This window comes from Amphiura filiformis, chromosome 11 (assembly GCF_039555335.1).
Source record: "Amphiura filiformis chromosome 11, Afil_fr2py, whole genome shotgun sequence".
Lineage (NCBI taxonomy): Eukaryota > Metazoa > Echinodermata > Ophiuroidea > Amphilepidida > Amphiuridae > Amphiura > Amphiura filiformis.
The window spans coordinates 14,313,303-14,335,860 of NC_092638.1; the positions used below are offsets into that span (position 1 = coordinate 14,313,303).

The 22,558-nt window shown below is 37.5% G+C and overlaps 2 protein-coding genes across 2 annotated transcripts in view; both read left to right on the forward strand.

Annotated features, from left to right (window-relative positions):
* Positions 1-3,500, forward strand: part of LOC140164392 (chromosome transmission fidelity protein 18 homolog) — an 80,632-nt gene extending 77,132 nt beyond the window's left edge. The window contains exon 22 of the mRNA XM_072187671.1: positions 984-3,500. Within this exon, the coding sequence (XP_072043772.1) occupies positions 984-1,117 (134 nt within the window). The 3' untranslated portion in view covers positions 1,118-3,500. The remainder of the gene's footprint in view (positions 1-983) is intronic.
* A 12,398-nt stretch (positions 3,501-15,898) lies between these two features.
* The window catches only part of LOC140164393 (uncharacterized), a 37,846-nt gene continuing 31,186 nt past the window's right edge, over positions 15,899-22,558 (forward strand). Inside the window, exons 1-2 of the mRNA XM_072187672.1 lie at positions 15,899-16,065; positions 22,328-22,516. Of these exons, the coding sequence (XP_072043773.1) occupies positions 15,984-16,065; positions 22,328-22,516 (271 nt within the window). The 5' untranslated portion in view covers positions 15,899-15,983. The remainder of the gene's footprint in view (positions 16,066-22,327; positions 22,517-22,558) is intronic.

A 22,558-nucleotide genomic window follows, 5' to 3' on the forward strand; every position in this document is an offset into this window, starting at 1 on the left:
TCTGCTTTGAAATGGCAGAGTTCTATGTCAATCTTACTGGGTGATAACCTGGGTAGGGGGCATCAGACGAGCAAAGAAGTCGAAGCTTATCTAGGGGTGAAATTTTAAAATTAAAATTTGTTTAAGTTGGTGAAGGAGACAAGGAGCATGTTCAAAATCAAGTGGAAGTAATTTGAGGTCAAATATCATCTAGGGGTCTAATTTGCTCTGATTGGTCTCAAAGTTGATGTACATAAATGTGAGGATGAGGGAGAGAACATTAAAAAACCAAGAAAAGGTCATTTGAGGTTAAGGTCATCTGGAGTCAAATTTAAAATTTGCTCTGATTGGACTCAAAGTGGACATAAACATGAGGTGGAGGGAAACATGGGGCAAATCAAACAGTAAATTAAAAATTACTGAGAACAGCAAAATTGATGTAACAGTAAGATAGATGTTTTGTAATTGCTCAATTGGAATTATGGAATCTTTTGGCCTCTAACTTCTAAAACGAATTTTTACTCAAGAAACTTTTTTTTACGGCGACTGAAAAAAAAATGTGGGCCAAAAACCTGTTTTTTGGGCGTTTCTCCAAAACTGAGCATTTCTGCCCAAATTTCGCCTCACAGATGGATTCATAAGTAATTTCCATGAAATATGTATACTTTTATATACTTTAGGTTAACAATTTAGAAGTTATGAGGCCCAAAAGTTTCCATAATTTCAGGGTTAAGACCACCCTTTAATAGTCCTCTCATAGGCCCATATTTGTGATACAAATTTGCACCAAAATGCTCATTTTCATAGAATATCATTTTCTACTGCCACTTGATTGCATTCTTGTCATCTGCTAGATTATTTTATTTGGTCGTGTGAATTCAGTAAAGTTTCAATAAGTTTCAGTAAAATATCAATATTTCCTGATTTTCCTAGAATTGGAAGCCTTGAATATGGATGTGGAATTTCGATTTGTTAAAAAAGGTTCATATTTCTTATTTCTGCAGGATCCACCTCAGCCGCACCCCAAAGCAAGCAGAAAGAGAAGACACAACTGAGAACTAGTAAACTATGGTACAAATTCAATGAAGGTTTCAGCAATGCAGTCCGTCAAAATATTCGGATCCAGGATCTTCTTTAATGAAGACAGGAGCAGAGAGAGTAATCATGAAAATAAAGCAGCATCCTTGGTACATGTATTTGTTGTACTATGCATGCAATGCAACCTAAATTTTATGAGATATGCTAAGGAACATCAGGGCTGTCTTTTGGAATTTCCAGGAGAGCATTAACCTTCTGGAGCCTTCAAGGAGTGCTGTTAAGAGCATTTACAATAGAATGTAAGGAGAGATTGGTCAACTAAGGAGAGCTAAAAATCACTCTCCTAGATCAGAATTAACTAACCCCCACCTCCTCCTTTAAACATAAATGTGAAATGTTTAAACTTCCAACCCATATGCAGACCTGCCAACTGTCCCTCATTTTGAGAGACTGTCCCTCATTTGGGGTTTTCCAAAGTGAAAGTGAGGGACAGTCCTGCTTTCTGAAAATTCCAGTGATGGCAAATTTAAATGTAAAACAGCAGTAAATGATGCAAATTTCACTTTAAAATTTTGCTATAGCATTCTCTTTAGTCTATATTGTGATAAAATTTAGACCTGCAAAACCTTCCCTGAATTCTATAAGTATTGCACACTTCAAGTCTTATTAGAATTTGTCGGTACACCTGGTTTGTGTACATGAACAAGGTTTTGGTTTCAATGTCCCTCATTCTGACTTCAGTAGGTTGGCAGGTCTGCATATGTTTAGTCTACAATGGAAGGCTTCTTGTCACATAGTGTATACACTGTACAAATATACACTGTAGATACTCATTGTACTCAAATTAAACATCAAAACTGATAAACTGATGCATATTTTCTTCATAACATGCCTTTCAGATTTGGAATATTTTTTCCATTTGAAGTCTTTTCAAAGCAATTAGTGTCGAGCGTCAATATATAACTTCAGAAAATACTTAAATTTGACAGATGTATATTGAATTCTTAAAAAAGACTAACACTAACAGACTTTAGTTTTCGGACGATATTGAACTTTTCGACCATTCCCTTGATGTTGCATGTTGTATCCATCAATGACCACTGCGTGTGACATAGCGAGGAATTGGGGTAGAGTGACTTTCGTCTGTGCATCTGTTGTGCTGGGACACTTCACACGCACGCAACTACCGTATTTGCACATGGCGTGATTGCACACTGCTGTAATTGGCTAGTCCATTTTAACCGGTTTAATTTTTTGAAGGGTGAAATATAAGTTGTGATAAAAATTGTTTATTTTTCAACAAATTTCAGAGAATGAAATCTTGAGATTTGGTTGAGTGATGAGTTAAAAACGATGGTTATGTCTGAATTCATTAAGTTAATAAGTTTGCATCAGTTATACATATATGTCAGGCATTGTGAAAAATCTGTACATTTTGCTTTAGACCTGAGAAAATATTAAGGGGCTACACCCCTCAGGATGTTCCTCGGCAAAATGTACAGATTTTTCACAATGCCCTCGAAATAACCGATGCGTAGTTATTAAACTCTATTGGTCCCAAATTTAAAATAATAGACATTGTCATCAGTAGCGTAGCCAGCGGGGGTCAGGGGGGGGGTGGGGGGAGAGTGCCCCCCCTGACAAAAAAATGAAAGAAAAAGTGCCCCTCTGACAAAAAATGAAAAAAAGAAAATCTGGAGGGCAAAGGAAACGAAAAAGGGCAAGGAGCCTCTATTCTAGCAAAATTCAGGGCCAAAATAGTGTAAAATACAAAAATTGTCCACGCTACGTGCGCACATTGTAACAATAAAGCCCTTTTTTAGCTGGATAATGGGCAAAAATAATGTAAAATACCACATCATCCCAATAAGGCCCTTTCGGGAAGCTCGAAGACATACAGTCTCTATGTATTGTATGATGCAACTGCAATTTTTTTCGTCTGTGCCCCCAAAATTTTATTTTGCCACCCCCCTGACCAAGAAATCTGGATACGCCCCTGATTGTCATATGAAAACAGATAAGATTGCCCTGATAAAACTGGCAATAAAGTGTGAATTTTGTGACTTAGACCAAAACTGCAACTTTTGACCTTGTCTCTTTCAAGGTAGATATCCAGCAAAAAAAACTTATTTCCAAAATTTCAGTCGATCCTCCCAATGAATGTGCAAGTTACGCATAAGTAGTCATGTATTATAGTGTCCCATACATGTAGGTCATTGTGTTGTAATTTCAGGTTGTCACATCAACAGCACAAAAATACAAATGGGGCACTGTCAAAAGACTGATTCTGTAAAAAAAAATATATGCAAAGAACATAATTTTAGTTTCAGATGGTATAAATTTTGTTTTTTGTTTATTTGAATAAGTTTGGGGGATGAGGCTGTGTGGATCAGAGAGTAGGTGCCTATTGGTTTTTTTCCACTTTATACTTTGTAATGTTGATACAAATAAAATGAGCTGAACTGAAGTTTAGTGTAAAGTTGCATATGACTAACATTTTCTTGTGTACAGTTGATGCCTAACATGTTAAAGCCTTAATGTAAGATCCTTTGTTCAGAATATACCTTTATTTTTTTCAAAACCGATTTTTTGGCATATTTGTAATACTTACACATGTTCCAACTTAAATCTATGAGCAAACTGTCAAATTCGCCCTATTTGTAGTAAAACGGGATGATTTTCTGTTGGCCCGACGGCCGACGTATTATCATAATTTTTAGATTAGATTATGATAATATGTCGGAACGACTCGCAAATCGTAGTCTGCTACAAAACCAGTTTGGTTACACAACCAAACTGGATGCGCAGGAGACTAACTCTGAGGCCGCACTCGCCGTCCTTGTCAAAATAGTGCGAGATATTTCGAGTAATAGAGGTGAAGTTTATGATGTTGTTTCTTTGCAAATTCCCAATGTTTTTTGCATCCAAATGTATTGGGAACTTTCATAATGATTGCATATTATCATTTTGGAAGAAAAAAAGAAAAATTTAAAAAGATCGTACATTATTAGCTTTAAGAGATGACAGGTGATCAGTGGGCATCCCACTGGGTCAAATAGGGTCAAAACTTCCTCTGGTCACAGATTCAGAGAGTATTAGGGATGTATGTTTTCAGGCTTTTGTCAGATTCACACTTTTTTGTAGTCCAGATTTACAAAATTTTTATTTAATTTTTAATTTTCAGCCCGTTTTCATTCTGGTCATTTTCACACGGTTTTCAGGCTTTTTGTCAAAAGTAGACTTTCATCCCTGAAGTATATAGTTTGACCTATCTGTGGCTAATTGTTATTAGGTTGAACGGTTGAAATTTGGGCTCCATATACTCATATAGGGGTCAAACACATAAAATATAACATTTGTCCGGTTTTTATCAAATTGTTTGTTTTGTTTTAATCAGAAAATGAGCGTTGTTCATGTATAGACTATGTTGTAAATGTACATAATGCAAGTTAATTTCATTTTGTAGTGAAAGGACAATTTTATGCCTCCACCACGAGGCATACTGTTTTTGCAATGTCCGTACTTCCGTCCGGATGCTGTATCTCGGGCATGGATGGGCGGATTGACTTCAGATTTTCAGGATAGGTGGGTCATGGTCAGAAACTCTGGATACTTTTTTTTGTGTGGGTTTGAAGGTCATATACTGAGGTCAAAGGTCATTTGAGGTCAACTTGTAAATTTGGTCTCATGAACAGTTCAAATCCTATAGGCATGAAACTTGGTGGGTACAGTCAACATTTAGAGCCAAATTTTTTGAAGGTCATTTTGGGGTCATCTGGGGTCACCCAGGGGTCATCTGAGGTCAAATTAGTAAAAACTCGTATGGGCATGGAACTTGGTGGGTACAGTCAACATTCAGGGCCAAATTTTTGGAAGGTCATCAGAGGTCATCCTGGGGTCATCTGAGGTCAAATTAGTACAAACTATCATATGGGCAGGAAACTTTAGAGCCAAATTTTTGGAAGGTCATTTTGGGGTCATCTGAGGTCAAATTAGTGAAAACTGTTGTATGGGCATGGAACTTGGTGGGTACAGTCAACATTCAGGGCCAAATTTTTGGAAGGTCATTTCGGAGGTCATCTGAGGTCAAATTGGTACAAACTATCATATGGGCAGGGAACTTGGTGGATACAGTCAACATTTAGAGCCAAATTTTTGGAAGGTCATTTTGGGGTCATCTGGGGCTACCCAGGGATCATCTGATGTCAAATTAGTAAAACTGTCATATGGGCATGAAACTTGGTGGGTACAGTCAACATTTAGAGTTAAATTTTGGAAGGTCATTTTGGGGTCATCTGAGGTCAAAGTATGAACAGTTTTCATGAACAGTTTAATTCCTAATGCAACCAAACTTGGGTCAATGCTGCATTATGGGTACCCTCGTGTATTGGTGGTATCCAAGGATTTATAATAAATTTAAATCGCCCCATGGTGGAGGCATCCCAGTTGACGCCTTGCGTCGAAAACCGCGACGTTTCTAGTTATATCATGCCTTGAGCGCCATTTGGTGGAGGTTGCGCATTTTCAATTCACATATGATTAGTATCGGACTATAAATGTGACCGTACACCACGAATGAGCCGTAAATGTCCTCAATTGTATTCTGAGTTACAGTGTAAAATGGGCATGAAGGTCGTATTCATAGGTACCTCAATTTGGTGCTACGTGTACCTCATTTAATGAGATACACGTAGCACCAAATTGAGGTACCTATGAATATGACCTTCATGCCCATTTTACACTGTAACTCAGAATACAATTGAGGACCTTTACGGCTCATTCGTGGTGTACGGTCACAAATTTCATGAACATAAATTACCCCTTGCTATAAATTATTTGCATCAAGCCCACACCATTCCATGATGTTATTATGAGTACGATAAATTATGTGCATCAAGTGCCTGTCCAATCATGGATAAACAGGTCATCTCACTACCCTTGCGTTACCCTTTGCATATAAAATCCTAGCAATTTGGCAATTTTCAAAATGGTGCTACTTTCACCATTCTGTCACTTTATTCTGTTACGACGAGGTTCAAGATTTGACCGTGGTTTAGCGGGCAGAGGGGTGAAACTAAACATTGGCAATCTTGGATTGAGACATTTCTAGTGACAAATTGTCTGTATTGTATGATTTTGGCAGTTAAAAAGCTGTATTTTGTATCATTGAGCGGAAAAATAACATTTTTGGCCAATTTTGCCCCCCAAAAGCCATCTTTTGGTAACAAAATTTTCTATTGTCAGTTTTTGTACACCCACAGATCCCTAAATATACATTAATATACATTAAGATGGAGATCCCTAAATATACATTAAGATGGCCTGTACTGTACAGCATTAATTCAATATAAGTCATAAAATATGAATTATGATATGAATAAAATATGAATTCAGCAGGTTTTTCTATTACATATTGCATAGTTTGCACAAAGGAGGTACTCAAACATGAAGATAAATGTGACAAAAGTTAACACAAAAAATTGCTGTTTCAGACATAAATTGAACTTTGAACCATGATATCATTTTATTGGAAGGGTATAGAAGCTTCAGTTACCACTCATTTTATGCAGTTTTTAATAAGAAACAATTCAATAACAAATTTGTATAATTTCTAGACTCAAAAACATTAAAAAATAAAAAATGTTACCCCAACCCCTTAATTTTCTGGCATGTGTAAAAAAGAACGAAAAGAGCTACAGACCTGACAATTAATCGTTTTTGCAGAGCATAACTTCCTACATTGGTATGGGGTTTACTTTGTGACATTTATTATAGGGTAAAATTGTCTGTATTTTATGAATCTGATGGTCAAAAAGCTCTATTTAGTATTGTAGTGGCAAAATGCATCTTTTTGACAATTTTGTCAAAAATTACCTATTTTTCATAATTGTACAAATAATACAACATGCACCTACTACAGGTATAAATTCCATCATATCAGGAAAACGGTTGCATCTTTTGCATTTCTGACTTCAGATTCTACACGAAAAGTATTTTTTCATTGAAAAAGCAACTTCAATTTTTTAGCATTTTGTCAACAAAACCATGGTCAAACCTTGAACCTTGACTCTTACATTGACAGACGTGTTGTTTCATAAACGTGACTTGACGTCAAAGACAAAGCAAGACAACTTGAACTTTTGTGGGATGGTTCCACTTGGGCAACTTACTTTATAATACGGGGTTACTAACCTCAAGGTTGACACATAATAAAATCATTGAAGTCGTGTTCACACAGTCGGACTTAAATCACTTATTACCGGTCTTAAAGGAGGATTTCGTGATCCTAGCATCCTCTTTTTATGACATTTTTCAGAACATATCCACGAAAAAAGCCTATTCCCAAAATCTCAGTTGATCCTGATTTTGCGTTTGCGAGTTATGCATGATTATGTGTATTACACTGATCCATAGACAATGCGTTGTAATTTCGTTCTGGTGCACCAGAATGAAATTCAAATTTCACGATATCTTTGCAAAACGAATTAATCTGCAAGAAATATTTTGTACATAAACATTATGTAGCCAGAGGTTTCCAGTGATATAAAAATCTCAACTTTTTTGAGAAAAGTGGGGGATGAGGCTGTGGATCACGAAATGCCCCTTTAAATTACGTCGGTAATAGTATCGGATATAAGTGGCAGTGTGAATTAGCGTCGGATATAACTATATCCGACGTAATGTGCTTTAAATCCGACAATTTGTTCACACAGTCGGACTTAAATTACGTCGGTAATAGTATCGGATATAGGCCTAAGTGGCAGTGTGAATGAGCGTCGGATATAAAAAAAATTACTATATCCGACGTAATGTGCTTTAAATCCCAGGCCTGTTAAATCCGAAAATTTAAGGCTGAAGATGACCAGGTTTAAGAGCTGTTAAGACCGATCGAAACGTTACGTCCGGTAATAGTAATTACGTGTGGACATGCAGCACTATTGGGCTGTCGGATATAACTGTGAGTATATCACTCGCGCAAAATTTTAAGCAGAGTCATATGCGTAGATCCGGGGGGCAATATTTTGCCAGGGGGGATGGTCCATACAATCACCCCCACCCCACCCCATGTTGACGCCTGATAATGGGTTTCTGACCAAATTAACCTCATATTTGCCCATTTTTGGCCCCAAAAGTGCAAATTTTCGCGCGCTTCGCTCACATTTATTCTACTTTTACACCATTATTTCATGAACCAAAAACTTCTTCTGTCGCCAAAAGGTGCTGGATTGACTATACTTGAATTTTTTTTTTTCCCAACTCCATCCCCCCAATGTCAAAAAGAAATCTACGCCGGCCACTGAGCAGAGTAATTTACTGCGTGATGTCATGGCTGCAGCTGCAAATATTAATATAAATAAACGCAATAGAGGGGTCAATTGGAATGACAAGGGAACATTGGCTATCCTCAAAATTTGGAGAGACACGGAAAGTATTTATGGGATTAAAAAAAGCCTCCATGATCGGGTAAAAAGTTCAGGCGCAGGAGCAATTGACCATCCTTATTGGGATGACCTACACGAGTTTCTAGGGGGGTAGCAAATGTAAACCCTCCAGAGGGCTCAGGGGGGGGCAGTATTGCCCTGGAAATAGATGGAGATGACATTTATTAAGCCATAAGCATGATAACAGAAAGGCATGTAATTGGATTTTATAAGATGATTAGGGGGGTCCCAAATATACGGAAAGAAAAATAGGGGTTGTCATAAAATATTTTTGATGACCAAAATGTAGGGAGTCACAACACAACATGACTACAGATAGTGTGTTTATTTTATTCCAAAAGACTGATGCCTGTAGGGGGGGGTTGCAAACGGTGGGGGTCATAAAATCTTTGCTGACGAAATAGGGGAGGTCGCAATTTTATTGAAGCCGACTTTTTGTAAATTTGGGACCCCCAAGAAAAAAATAGCATGATAATGGGAGTCATTGTTATTTTTTTATTTTTGTCATTTTTTCATATAAGTCCACCATGTAGGGCCTACATGTATAAATGCGATATAGAGCTAAGTCTACTGTAAAATGGGACTACTTTGTCAAACTAAAATAATAATAATAATAATAACAATAATAATAATAATAGAACCTACATAAATACAAAATTGGTCTGAATTTTGGAACTTGTGAATTTGCATTTTTCTTACATGACATACCTAATTTTTTCTAAAGAGGGGCGTTTATTGAAAGTGAATTTTCAGTGAAAAAATTTAAAATCGGGTTAAATTTTCTGATGATACTCATGTAGAAAGGAGGGATTTATGACCGGTAATAGGCTTACCGGTGCAAGTAATCATCACGATTCACCTATTGCTATGGTAGTTAATCCGATTATTACGTAACTTCGACAGCGTATAGCGCTATTGCCGACAAATGTGGACGCGCTAAGGGATTACCGGAAATATTTAATTCGATCGGACATAAGCCTAGATAAAATATTACCGGTAATAAGTGCATGTGTGAACACAGCTTGAGCCTGTTTATACGCCGTAGAAGTGATGTCATAATCGGATTAACTATCATAGCAATTCAGTATCGAAGTTACGTAATGTTACTATGTCAACGGGATCACGCGCTTGAGTTATGAACCGCGATCGAAACAATCACCACACAAAGTATATGGCACTTGAAGGCATATCAAAATAGCGTGATCCGGTAACCAAGAGAATTACGTAACCACTTCGATGCTGAATAGATGAATACAATTTTTGAATATACCGCGCTGCACTGCGGCAGGTTACACTCATCACCTGTCTTCAATCATATAATAGATTGAATACAATACCGCTCTTTTCAAAGAGACTAATCTTACAGGTGCAAGTGATTAGCATTTCTTTGACATCTATGGTTCAATGCATCGGTACCGCATGAACGTTGTAGTGCGGGGCGACATAGCCCAAATTGTATTCATCTATTGCTATGGTAGTTAATCCGATTAACTACGTCACTTCTACGGCGTATAGTGAGCCGATATCAATAGTTATTGCATAAATCTTTCCGTATACACAGGGCTATGACACTCACCTCATTTGCATGGCAAAATTACCCGTCTCCTCTGCAGCCAATTTGGTTTCGCTCCATCGAAATCAAGCTGGTCACGGAGGAGACTACCCTCCTTTGTGTTTGTTCATTTGTGTATAGAGAGCCCTTTTTGGAGTCTATAATGACTTAGGCTATGCTCTCAGCTAGAGTCCGACGCTGCATTGTACTAGAAATACCCTTTTTGTGAAATCGCTATAGAGCCAATCGGGAACACGTATTCGTTTTGAAAATATAGCATTAAAATTAGTATCACCCTTGTGGCCCCGTGCAGTGGAAAACCTTAATTCTTTCATTAAAAGGAAATGAAAATTAAAAGAACACGGATCTACCTGTGCACCTATAAAATGGGCACAGCAATTTGTCTCAAATATGAATGAATTTTAAGAAACATACGGGATATGACGCCATGATAGTAGGATCTATTAGTCGTTTTTATATACAATGTATATACCGTATTGTCATAATACCAATATTTGTCATTATATATGATGAGTAATATTTAGCAACGTAAATGTGCAGTTCATATGCACAAACGAATACTGATCTTTATGATATTCAGGTTTTGTACATCACATATAACATGTCACATAGGAGGTCATACGTGTTGACCTTCATCTATTGTATTTGTTCATCTGTGTATGGAGAGGATTAACGCCATTAAAACTCCATCAGTATTAGGGCGTAGTTCAGTGAACTCACCGGATTGCTGTTCCAAGTACTTTGATAAAACAGATCATACGTATTAATGGGTAGAGGCGATTGCATTGAAAAACCTAATAAATTATTCATAACAGTTACGTAATCAATCGATAGTGCGCACACTTTTCATTTGCAAACCACCAAAATTCGTGATCTTTTAGCGTTGGAAAAGAAACCACGTGAATAGAGTGCCCTCTCAAGAATATCAACTCTCTGCGTATACAGCCACTATAAACACGCTCATTAACTATCGAGACCTTCAGGTTTAATATCTGTAGTGCAGCTTTCATACTACGGTTCACAGTGTCAACACCCTGTATTATAAATATTTTTTCCATACAGCTCAATACTCCGTTGAAATCAATATTCTATTATTGACACAGATAAAGAAAGTTTACATATGCATTGTGTTATAGGGCTTGCACCTGGAACTTAACTGAATGGGCTAAACGTGTTCATTTATACCTATAAAGTAGAATTGTAATTCTCAAAATTAAATATATCACAATTTTTACATTGGATTTCAAAATCTTTACATAAAAAATGCAGTAAAAGATATCCACAGCAAGCTGCAAGGCCCCGCTAATAAGTGTACTGCTTTTCGAGTGAGTGTACTGGAAACATATGGGGTACTAGAGCATGCACAAATCGTAATAATGTGTAGAATATAGAAACTCTGTGTGTATCTCATATGATAGTCATGGTATGCTTAGCCTGAGTCGCTCGGCCTATCTCGAACAAAATCGCGATGCGTAGCTGTTGAAAAACGAGAGGAGTCGCTGTACTATCACGGCAATTTTTGACACGAAGATATAGGGATGATGACGATGTGCAGTTTATATTGTAGCTTATATCAATATCCACCGACAAGTCCAAATCGATCTTTTTGTGCAATAATTATGAACCCGGGGCGGGGAAAATGGGACGGAGGAATATTTTGGCAAGCCAAATGGGTTATGTGATTCGTAACCGAAACGGTCCCCTTGGCCGTTGCAATTTGCAAGGAAATTTTAAAAATTATTTATTTGACCTTGTTATCCAAAAACAACCTGCTTATTTGATCTGATACAGATGACCTATAACATGATTTTATTACAACAGGATAAATTGGTAAAAATTTCACTTTTGTAGTGAAAATCCAATCATGCTTACTAATTTGGCCTCGAATGACCTCAAAATAAAAACATCAAGTTCCATCATTATAGGATAAATTTGCAAGTAGCCTAAACATTAGGAAAATGGGAAAAGGAAATTCCAACTATTAACTCCCCTTAACAGTTGTTATAATTTGACATCGGATGACCTATGATGGCCTTGTAATGACCTTCAAATTGTGTGGCACATATTGAAGTTGAACAAATCATTACTGGTGGACACACGAAAATTCGCCCAATAAAGACTTAATATTTGTTGTCCATTCACCCATATAATAGCAATCAGATTTTGGGATGGATGTATGCACAGTGATTTGGAGAAGCTATGTAAATAATCAAAAGTACATCGCTACAAATTGATAAGAACAACTCCTTTTGTCAAAAATATTGAATATACAATGTACTCCATGGGCCTTCTCTTCAACAATGGTCACTGACCATAGTCAATGGACTAAATCTACAGAACTTATCCATGGTAAACTCTTTGAGCTGTGTGAAGGATCAAGAATATTTTGTTATTGTTGGGCCAACTATCGAGTGACCACCGAGTAATGCTTAATCCAGTGCACATAAACGTTGAAAAAAAACCCCAGTGCATCTGGCCGGATTCATACCGGGGACCTTCATACCGTAAAAACTCGATAGTTAGCATAATTATGTGCTTACTATCGAGCGCTTTTAAAACATGCAAACATGAAGAGCCCCACCCATAAAGGTGTAAAGGATTTTGAGCAAATCATCGATACCCATAGTTATACGGACAAGTAGACCTGCAAATGTGTGTCTAAACCCCATTAGCTCAGTTGATAACGCGTCGGACATTAGTACAATTTCATGTTTTCAAAAGCGCTCGATAGTAAGCATATGCTAACTATCGAGTTTTTACGGTATTCGCTGTCGAATTAACTACCATTGCAATGGATGAATACAATTTTGACTATATCGCCCTGCACTACAAGCAGGTTGCACTCATGTGTATGTATGCAATCATAGATTGGATACAATACCTCTCTTGAATAAATCTTACAGGTGCGAGTGACCAGAATGATATGGTTCAATGCATAGGTACCGCGTGAACGTTGTAGTGCAAGGCGATATATTAAAAAATTGTATTCATCCATTGCTTTGGTAATTAATCCGATTATTACGTTACTTCGACAGCGAATTCGCCAGCGAAGTGGTTACAAACTCCTTGGTAACTGGATCACGCACCTTTTAGAATTGGTAGCACATGTCATAGACATTTGTATTGCGATCATTTCGATCGTGGTGCAGAATTCAAAAGCGTGATCCAGTTGGCATGGCGATAATCGGATTACACGAAACACTTCGCTGGCGATGACTAGCAAGACGCTCTAGCCAATTAGGTCACTAATATTACCCACCACTATTTTTCACAGAAACCATTTAATTACCATTTCAGAAAGTATATTAAAGAACATTAAAAGTCCCCAAAAGTCCCAAGTAGTGGAACAGTACCAAATTTGCATAAATCCAAAATGGCCGCTTATGCAGTAGGTGAGTTGGTCAAGTTTCTAATAAAGGGTACAAAGATATCGATAATGAACTTCAGTCAAGAGCTTAGGCAGGATAATAGGAAACACGTGACCAAAACTAACACCGAATGTAAGCTTGAAAAAACCTTTCCAAACTTTTGTTGAGGAGTTTATTTAAATATAATATGCATACAAAAGGGTAAGAATGTCCTCTATTATAGTTTGATCGGTTGTCCACGTGAAATAATCGACTCAGTTGATCAGCCTTTGAGCAAAAAAAATATAATGGCTAATGGAACAAAAGAACAGGGCTTAACGTATAATTATTACAAAATAGACAGTCGTCTATGCCCACAGCTGTGTTTAGTTCTCTTTTTAATCGTTATCGTAAGACCGATTGTACAAGGGAACCAATTCATATTTATACCAATATAATATTTATTACTGTCTGTTCAATTAGCTTAGATTCTTGAATTTTTAGGATATTTGAAAAAATTAAATTTTGTGGTCAAAGTCATCAAAGAAAAGTGTTAGCACAGCCTTAGACCTAACGTGATTTATACTTTTCAAATTCTAAAGTTCAATTTAAAACCCCATTTCTTTTCAATTTTGGTCTTTTCCCGCGATATTTTTATAAAAAGCCGTAGGACGTCGGGTACCATAAACTTTTTTGAATCAATCCATTTAGAGCAATGGGGACGAATGTCACAATGCGCAGATATAGTATTTATTTGACCATCCGCATCAGGAAGTATTGTCCAGCAAAATATTTGCCAGTATGCCTATTCGCTGTCGTAGTGCACGTTACAATATGACCGTTGCCAGGTCAACTGGATCACGCTTTCTTTGTTACGAACCACTGATCGAAATGATCACAACACAAAGCCTATGGCATATCAAAATTCGGAACAGGTGTATTAGCCCAGGCTTGGAGCAGTAACCAATGGTTACTAACGTGCACTACAACAGCGAATAGAGGCCCTGCATTCTTTTATCGATTGGCTCCAAACAAAGGATTTGAACCGGTGTCCTTCACCGTAGTTATGGCGGAGTGCAGTCCATTCAATCAAATGTTGTCATCAACCTATTTGATCGTAGTGCAGGGTTATGTGTGTGAGACGAACTGTCACGGTAGATTGCAATCATGCTTTTCAAAGTGTTGAATGCATTTGAGTAGTCCGACATATTTACGGGATGATACGTCACATGCAAGGCCTCTATTTGTGTTGAAACCCGCCTGTTGAAACATTACGTTATTATTTATGAACTAAGGTTTTCTAAAATAGGCCCAGCTTATATAAATACATTCCTTGCCTATTTATTTACTTATTTATTTATTGTGCGAATGGGTCTGAGAAGACGTAGGTCTATAGGCCTATTATAAAACTACACATTTATTTTCAATTTGTTATTTCGTTTTGTTTGTTGAATACAAACTGAAAAAACTGTGAAACAAAAGAACTTTTGTACAAGAAAATATTATTTAAAATAATCAGGTTACAGAAAACAAATTTTGTAAAGTCACTGTATCTGAAAATCTATCTCAAGCGAATGCTGATATTCTTGGGAAGGAATGGTGGTATTAAACAAAACTCAATTTACATTGTAAACCAGTTGAAATAAAAACGAAATCCATAATTTTAATGTCATTGTTTAGGAAAAAAATAATGCTCAGAATAATGTTATGCATAAAATTATATGCGCCATATAATTTCGTGTAACAAAAACCGGTGGACCATCATCACGTACCTATAGAACCTATCCAATAACCAGAACGGTATAACAATTGAAATGGCAGGACAGATTGGTGGACAGATTCTTTTGCTAAATTTCGATTTGTAAAAAGGTCGCGAACCCTTTCGGTGGACCCAAGTAACTGCCTAAAATGAGGCAAATTTCAAAAGAAATGGAGGAGAAGTATAAATCACGTTAGGTCTAAGGCTGTGCTAACACTTTTCTTTGATGACTATGGCCAGAATTTGTTATTTTTTCAAATATCTTAAAAATTCAAGAATCTAAGCTAATTGAACAGACAGTAGTAAATAAATACATTTTATTGCAAATAAATATAAGTGTTGGTATTGTCCAGTTATCCGTGTAGAATTGAAAAAAGTATAATTGTTAGAAAAAAAAAGGAAAATGATAACATCGACCACTGGTGCCCGGCAGTGGCGGAGCGTCATAGGGGCACGGGGGCACACCCAACCTCCTCCATCAGTCAGGCCCGGTGCTCCCCCAGTCCCCCCACCCTCCATCATGCTCGGTGTCCCACTCCCAACATGACGAACAACGCTACGCCACTGCAAACAATCGTACGTACCGTGTGCGGTCAACTTTCAGGTTAGATACCTGGTATTATAGTAAGTCGCCCAATTGGAACCTTCAACTGAAAGTTCAAGTTCAATGTATTGTCTGTCCATCTTATGTAAAACTTACACCTATAACGGCTGGTGTGTAGTGGATTAGAATATCATTTATGGTCGCTCAACTAATATCTGAAAGTAGTTTTATGGATTGAGTATGCTTTATCGCCAACATCGAATCTTGGAACATATCATGTAGTTAAGGATATATAAATGCCATGGCTATTATTGTACCATTCCTCATCGGAATTACGATATTCATAGGGAACTGGAGTAGTTGCTCAGCATCACGCTCAGCATGTAAGTCATGGTGGTGGGAATATTTCCCGGGAATAGTTCGGCTAATAATATTATTAATGCTTAACCTATAAGAAAGCATAAGACAACAAAATGTGGTCAAAGTAAAAAAAAAATCGTCATTTAAAGGGGCATTTCGTGATCCACAGCCTCATCCCCCACTTTTCCCAAAAAAAGTTCAGATTTTTACACCACTGGATACCTCTGGCTACATAATGTTTATGTACCAAATATTTCTTGCAGATTAATTCGTTTAGCAAAAATATCGCCAAATTTGAATTTCGTTCTGGTGCACCAGAACGAAATTACAACGCATTGTCTATGGAGCAGTGTAATACACATAATCATGCATAACTCGCAAACGCAAAATCGGAATCAACTGAAATTTTGGAAATAAGCTTTTTTCGTGGATATCTACCGAAAAATGTCATAAAAAGAGGATGCTAGGATCACGAAATCCTCCTTTAAGAATGCTACTAGCAGTTGCGGCGTAACCAGCAGGGGTAGGTATTAAGGGAGACAGAATGCCCCTGACAAAAATGAAAGAGAGTACCCCGACAAAAAATGAAAGAGAAAATCGGGAAGGAAAAGAAAAGGGACAGCTAGGGAGCCCGTTTTGCACCAAAATTACCCCCGAGCATGGGCCATAATAGTTTGTGCGCCAATTGTCCCAATAAAGCCTGTTTTAGAAGCTCGAAGACTGTACATGTACCGTCTCCTTAAAACACCGGTGTATTTATATATTCCACCGATTTTACCGCGGGTGAAAATGATGCAAGCGGGATTTTTTTTGTCTTCGCCCCCGAAATGTTTAGTTCAGTTTACTCAAGCAAAGTTTTGGATACAAGACATTTGATGGTTGAATAACGACGGTCCAACGTGTCCTAGGGATTTCAAGCAAAGAATTATATTTGAATGTGCAATAATAATTATCTGACCCACTAGGGTGGGTAAATTTCAAAATAGCCTGCCAAAAATGAAATGTTTGCCTTCTCTCGCCAGTTGTACCCAATCCTTGCCCTCCGCTTTTTTGGCACCCCAAAAATTGACCCCACTCTCGGCTTGCCAGAACATCTTTGCCCAAGTTTACACCTACCCATAAATGTGTGCCAACAATATCTTGTCCCACCGTTTTTCACTTTCCCCTAGATGTGCCAAAAAGTGCTTCACCTACCCTTTTTGCCCTGCCAAGAACTGTTTTCCTCTTGCCCTTTTGTTCGGGTGCAGATAATTATTGCACAGCCCCCTAGTAATGCGGCCCATACACCGATCAGTTTGATTGATTGGGGACCCTAGATGCAGGACAAAAGAATACAAAATAATATTTCTCTTCAATATTATTGAAGAGATCTAATCTAGTTTGATTTGATTGACGGTTGGACAATAACATCATTATTGTGTTCGTGTAGGCCCTACAATGCACAATGGTAGATTTTGTATCCACTTGTGTGTCTAGGGTCTTTGATATTGATCAATCAAATTGATCGTGTATGGGTCGCATAAGGAGAGACCCGGGTAAGGAGATAACGCCTTAAAATCCTTAAAATTTGGAAGGGTGTGAGGGCGCTAGTATTATTACGATTTGCTTGTCATATAACATGTAGGCCCGATAAGACTCGCTAGACCGAAAGTTATACCGTATGGTAGGAAGAGTTAGAATATTAGCTATTTTATTGACTGATTTGTCTTCATGGGCAAAATAAAGACGTGATAGAAGTATAAGAGTTTGAAAAAAGCAATCACTGGGTGGAATTTTGAGATGGTTGAACCCGGGACCTTCGATTGCAGTGGGAAGTGTTTGTTATAACCATCTATGCAGAAAGGGCGGGAGAAAAAGTAGCTTATTTCATTCAGGGAGGTAAATGAGGACAATTTACTGTGTAGGCATTTTGATTTATTCTTGCCCTCAAATCTGGGAAAATAATTTACTGGGTGGCAAAATAACCACCTAGTGTCATGTTATTTACCTCCCTGATTTTAACAAATGAAATTTGATAACCGTATAATATATAATAATATAATAAATTATAAATTTTGGATTTATAAAGCGCCTTTCTCCAGATCTTAGAGGACCCAAAGCGCTGTAATATATATTAATCATCTTTAAAATCCAGACAAGCGGTTTCTGTGCATATCTTTCTGTAAACTTTATTTTTAGTATCTTTGATTAAAGGCCCATTCAGTGGTGGGAGGGGGTACTCAACTTTAGAAGTGACGGATTTGTGCCTACCTGCGTCACGAAGTAGGGGCCTATCGTTACAAAACGTTTAAAAAAAGGGTTGGGTACAAACAAAATGAAAAGGAGGTATGGAAAAAGGGGTTCATCGGATAGAAAATGGAGCAAAATTCTATTTTTTGTTCCAAAAATTCCAGTGAAAATTAGCTGAAACAAGATCATTTTAAAGTTTCCGCAATATTTTGTGTTTGATGATACATTTCTACTATAAAAAAATTAAAAAAAGGCGCAAAAACTGAATTTTGATGACTGTTTGAACAGAAGTAGCTGCACAGAATACTTTGAACTTCAGCTACAATCCCGGTCATAAATAGTTGGAACACTTGTGTCAAATTAGGACTTTGAAACCGTATTTCTGTTATAAACATATCAAAAAAAGTAACTAACCCCCCATAAATATTGACCATTATTCAAAAACGGGTGATTGTATTGCAAATCTGTAAAATGCGTTGGAAGCAGAATTTATTTCTGCACATTTTGACACCTCATTTGCAGCAATTGACTAAATATTGACGTCACAGCGTAAATTTAAATCAATGTAACCCAAGATTTGAAAGTTGCAGTAAATTGTATTGATTTTGTATTCAATGTAATGGAAGTTTGTATGTAAGTGCAACTTTCAAATCTGGACCTCACTACATTAAATTGACCGGTGTTTTATTGTTTTCTGGGCTATTGTATCAAATGAGGTGTCAAAATGCGCAGAAATAAATTCTGCTTCCAACGCATTTTACAGATTTGTAATACAATAGCCCCTTTTTTTTTTTATTTAAGGGGGTTAGTTACTTATTTTGAAATGTTTACTTGACTGACATACTAAAATTTCGCTTTCTTTGGTATGAAGTCTTAACCCTTCAAGTCCCTACTACTACAACCCTCCCCCTGATATTTTTATACCACTGGAAACCTCTGGCTACATAATGTTTATGTACCAACAATTTCTTGCAGATTAATTTGTTTAGCAATATCGTCAAATTTGAATTTCGTTCTGGTATACCAGAACGAAATTACAACAGTGGCCTATGGAGCAGTGTAATACACATTAATCATGCATAACTCGCAAACGCAAAATCGGTATCAACTGAAATTTTGGGAATCAGCTTTTTCGTGGATATCTACTGAAAAATGTCATAAAAGAGGATGCTAGGATCACGAAATCCTCCTTTAAATAATCTTTAATAAACCCTAACACGGACAATGGTTTTTTGCTATCGGAATGGAAAGGAACAAAAAGGAGAGACGATGAAATCCCGGGGGGGGGGGCACTTTAATATGAAATGGATATAGGTGTAGGGCTGGCACTTTCACACTAAGGGGCATTCGGTGAGAGCAAAACGTAAAAAATATGGGGCCATTGGGTGAGAGCATGATTTTTGGCATTCGGTGACAGCAAAATGTAAAAAATATGGGGTCATTGGGTGAGAACATGACCTTTTTTTCAAATGGAATCTTTGAGTGAGAGCCGAAACAGCGCCGCAAAAACCTCGAAAATTGAATTTCTAGTTCTAAATGGCTTCAAATTTCATTGTTTTTTCAAAATAAGTAACAAAATCAGTGATAAATGAAAGTTGCTGTTCAAATTGAACTTGTAAGGGTCTTTGGGTGACAGATCAAATGGAAAAATATGGGGTCTTCGGGTGACAGAGCATGTGTTCGTAAAAAATATGGGGTCTTTGGGTGACAGCGATGCTGAAAAAAGGGGTCTTAACAGCCCTACATACGCGTCACCTCCAAAGTTGAGTGCCCCCCGGGGATGAAATAAGAAGCCATGGTACTCCCGGGATTCGAACCGTAAACCCCTCGCGTTACAAGCACAAGATCACCGACCGGTAGCCACGAGGGTTTCGCTAGCCCAACCAACAAACCCGTGCGTATTATGCATGCAGGGTGAGTGCGTCATGGTATCCCGTGGGATGCATGCGCAGTGGTTTTTGATTTTGTAAGACTTTTCGTGATAGGGTTAGGGAACGTTCATAAATACTTTGGTAGGGGGGGCTGGAAAATTTTGATTTCGGTATGTCAAAACTTTTTGACCCCCCCCTCTGTCTGTATGTTAAACTTTTAGAACCCCCCTCTTTATGGACTGAAAACTTTTTGACCCCCCCCTTTGTATACACCCAAACTTTTTACCCCCCCACACACACACACACATAATGAAGGTATACTAGTACTTAATATAATCCGCACTTGTTTCCACTATAAGTAATGCTTTATTTTACTAGTATAGTGGATTAAACTTATACAGTTTGAACCTTGTTACAAATTCAAGCAAACAGATCCTCAATAAATTTCTCATTTATCAGTGTCACTCTTACAGGCCTTATGTCTATAATAGGCCTAAATTGTCAGGACATCATAAAATATGAATAAATTGCTTTCAAATAAGGTCTCAAAAGTTATTGCACGGATGTATCAGGGGTGGATCCAGCTTTCTTGGTGTGGTGTGGGGGCAAATAAAATTTTGGGGCACAGACGAAAAACAATTGCAGTTGCTTTACATACATATATAGCGGAGCTTTAAAAAAATGCTTTACTGGATGTGCGCGCGTAGCGCGCAAAAAATTTGTATTTATTTACACCTATGATCGGGATGAAAAGGGCTTTATTGTGACAATATGCGCGTAGCGCGCACAAATTTGTATTGAACTTTTAGACCCCCCTTTATGGGTGTCAAAACTTTCTTGACCCCCCTTTTGCCACGTTAAAAACTTTTTGACCCCCCTTTTTGGAAGGTCAAAACTTTTTGACCCCCTACAAATTTTCCAGCCCCCCCACCAAGGTATTTATGAACGTTCCCTTAATAAGCCTCAAACAAGGAAAATACATGACCATAAAACATACTTTTCCGTGGAAGCCATTGGCATAATGGTCTAATTTGTAGAGTAGGATGTTATCATCAATAGTAACAAAAACCTTTGATATGCCCAAAAATAGGGTGCATAGTGCAGTTATGTCCACGGCAAATTCACCGTGATCTTTCCAGCCATAAACCCGCTTAGTGAAGATTAAACCGAGATATGCAGTACTAAACCATTATAGTAATCGATTGTCCAATGCAAATTTACTACCACGTGATAATATTAATCCAATGAGCGATCGAATTGTCCGCTATACGGTCGACTAATCCAATCGATAATGACGGGCGGAGCTCCACTGACTGAGGTTTGGGGGTATTTTTCACTGGTTTGCTGTCATTTACTCATCAAGGCGGTCCCCCGTTATTATAAGGACTATGCTAATGATTTAAACATTGACATGTAGAGAATAAACCATACTTGATTGACAGAAAGTACTAAATTTGTACCTATTACGGTTTCGTGACACTCCTCTTACAAATGCGACCAAGCCAAGGCGGCCCGGTGTTATAAAATGTGCATTGGAATAACACGGGAGTTTGGATATAGATGGTATATTTCTTTCTCATACAAATGCATGGTCCCCCGTTATTAAAGCTTGTACCGGGTTGAAAATTCAAATATTTTGAAAAGAATAAGTAATTAAAACATAGAACAAGTACTAAAATCATAGCTTTATACTTTTTCATATATGACGCTAACTAGTTCATCTCCTATATCTACAACACAGCGCTACCAGTAGGGGTCAATTGCCTATTTTGAGTGCCCCTGTGTTGTGTGCATACATGTAGTTAACAATAACTGCATGATGGGTTGATTTCTTTCAATAATACAACACGTGTTGACTTACAGCTATAAGTTAAGTGATTCGACCATATCCAAATCCAAAATCCCTTCTTGTAAATAGGAATCGCCTTTGATATTTTGAGGCTTTTATGGATTACTCCTTCGAGCTTCTCCTGTTAGTAATTGACTGATTAAAAATCACCATTTCATTGGCCATTTTATTCACAAATAAAATTACCAAAAATAAAATTGGAACAAAAAAATTGTATTAGTTAGTACGCAACTTCTCGTTCATACATACCCACTGGTGTAGCCAGTTGGGGGCGGTACCCCCAGGCTCATGATGCTAATAGAATGCTTCTTGTTTGTTTTTTTAATGTTATCTTAGCATGTATAACGCTGACAACTTCGGCTATTAACAACGCCCCAGATGCAATCCCTACAATAATCGTGGCTAATATGCTTATGAATATTAGCGTGAACCCACACGGCACGCTTCTGCCTGTTACCATCAACCTGTTAGAATCATATGTGGAAAACCTAAATGAACTTCCTGCCGAAAATTACTACGACATTGGTAAGTGATTATTTCATGTTTTTTTTTATTATTTGGTGAAAT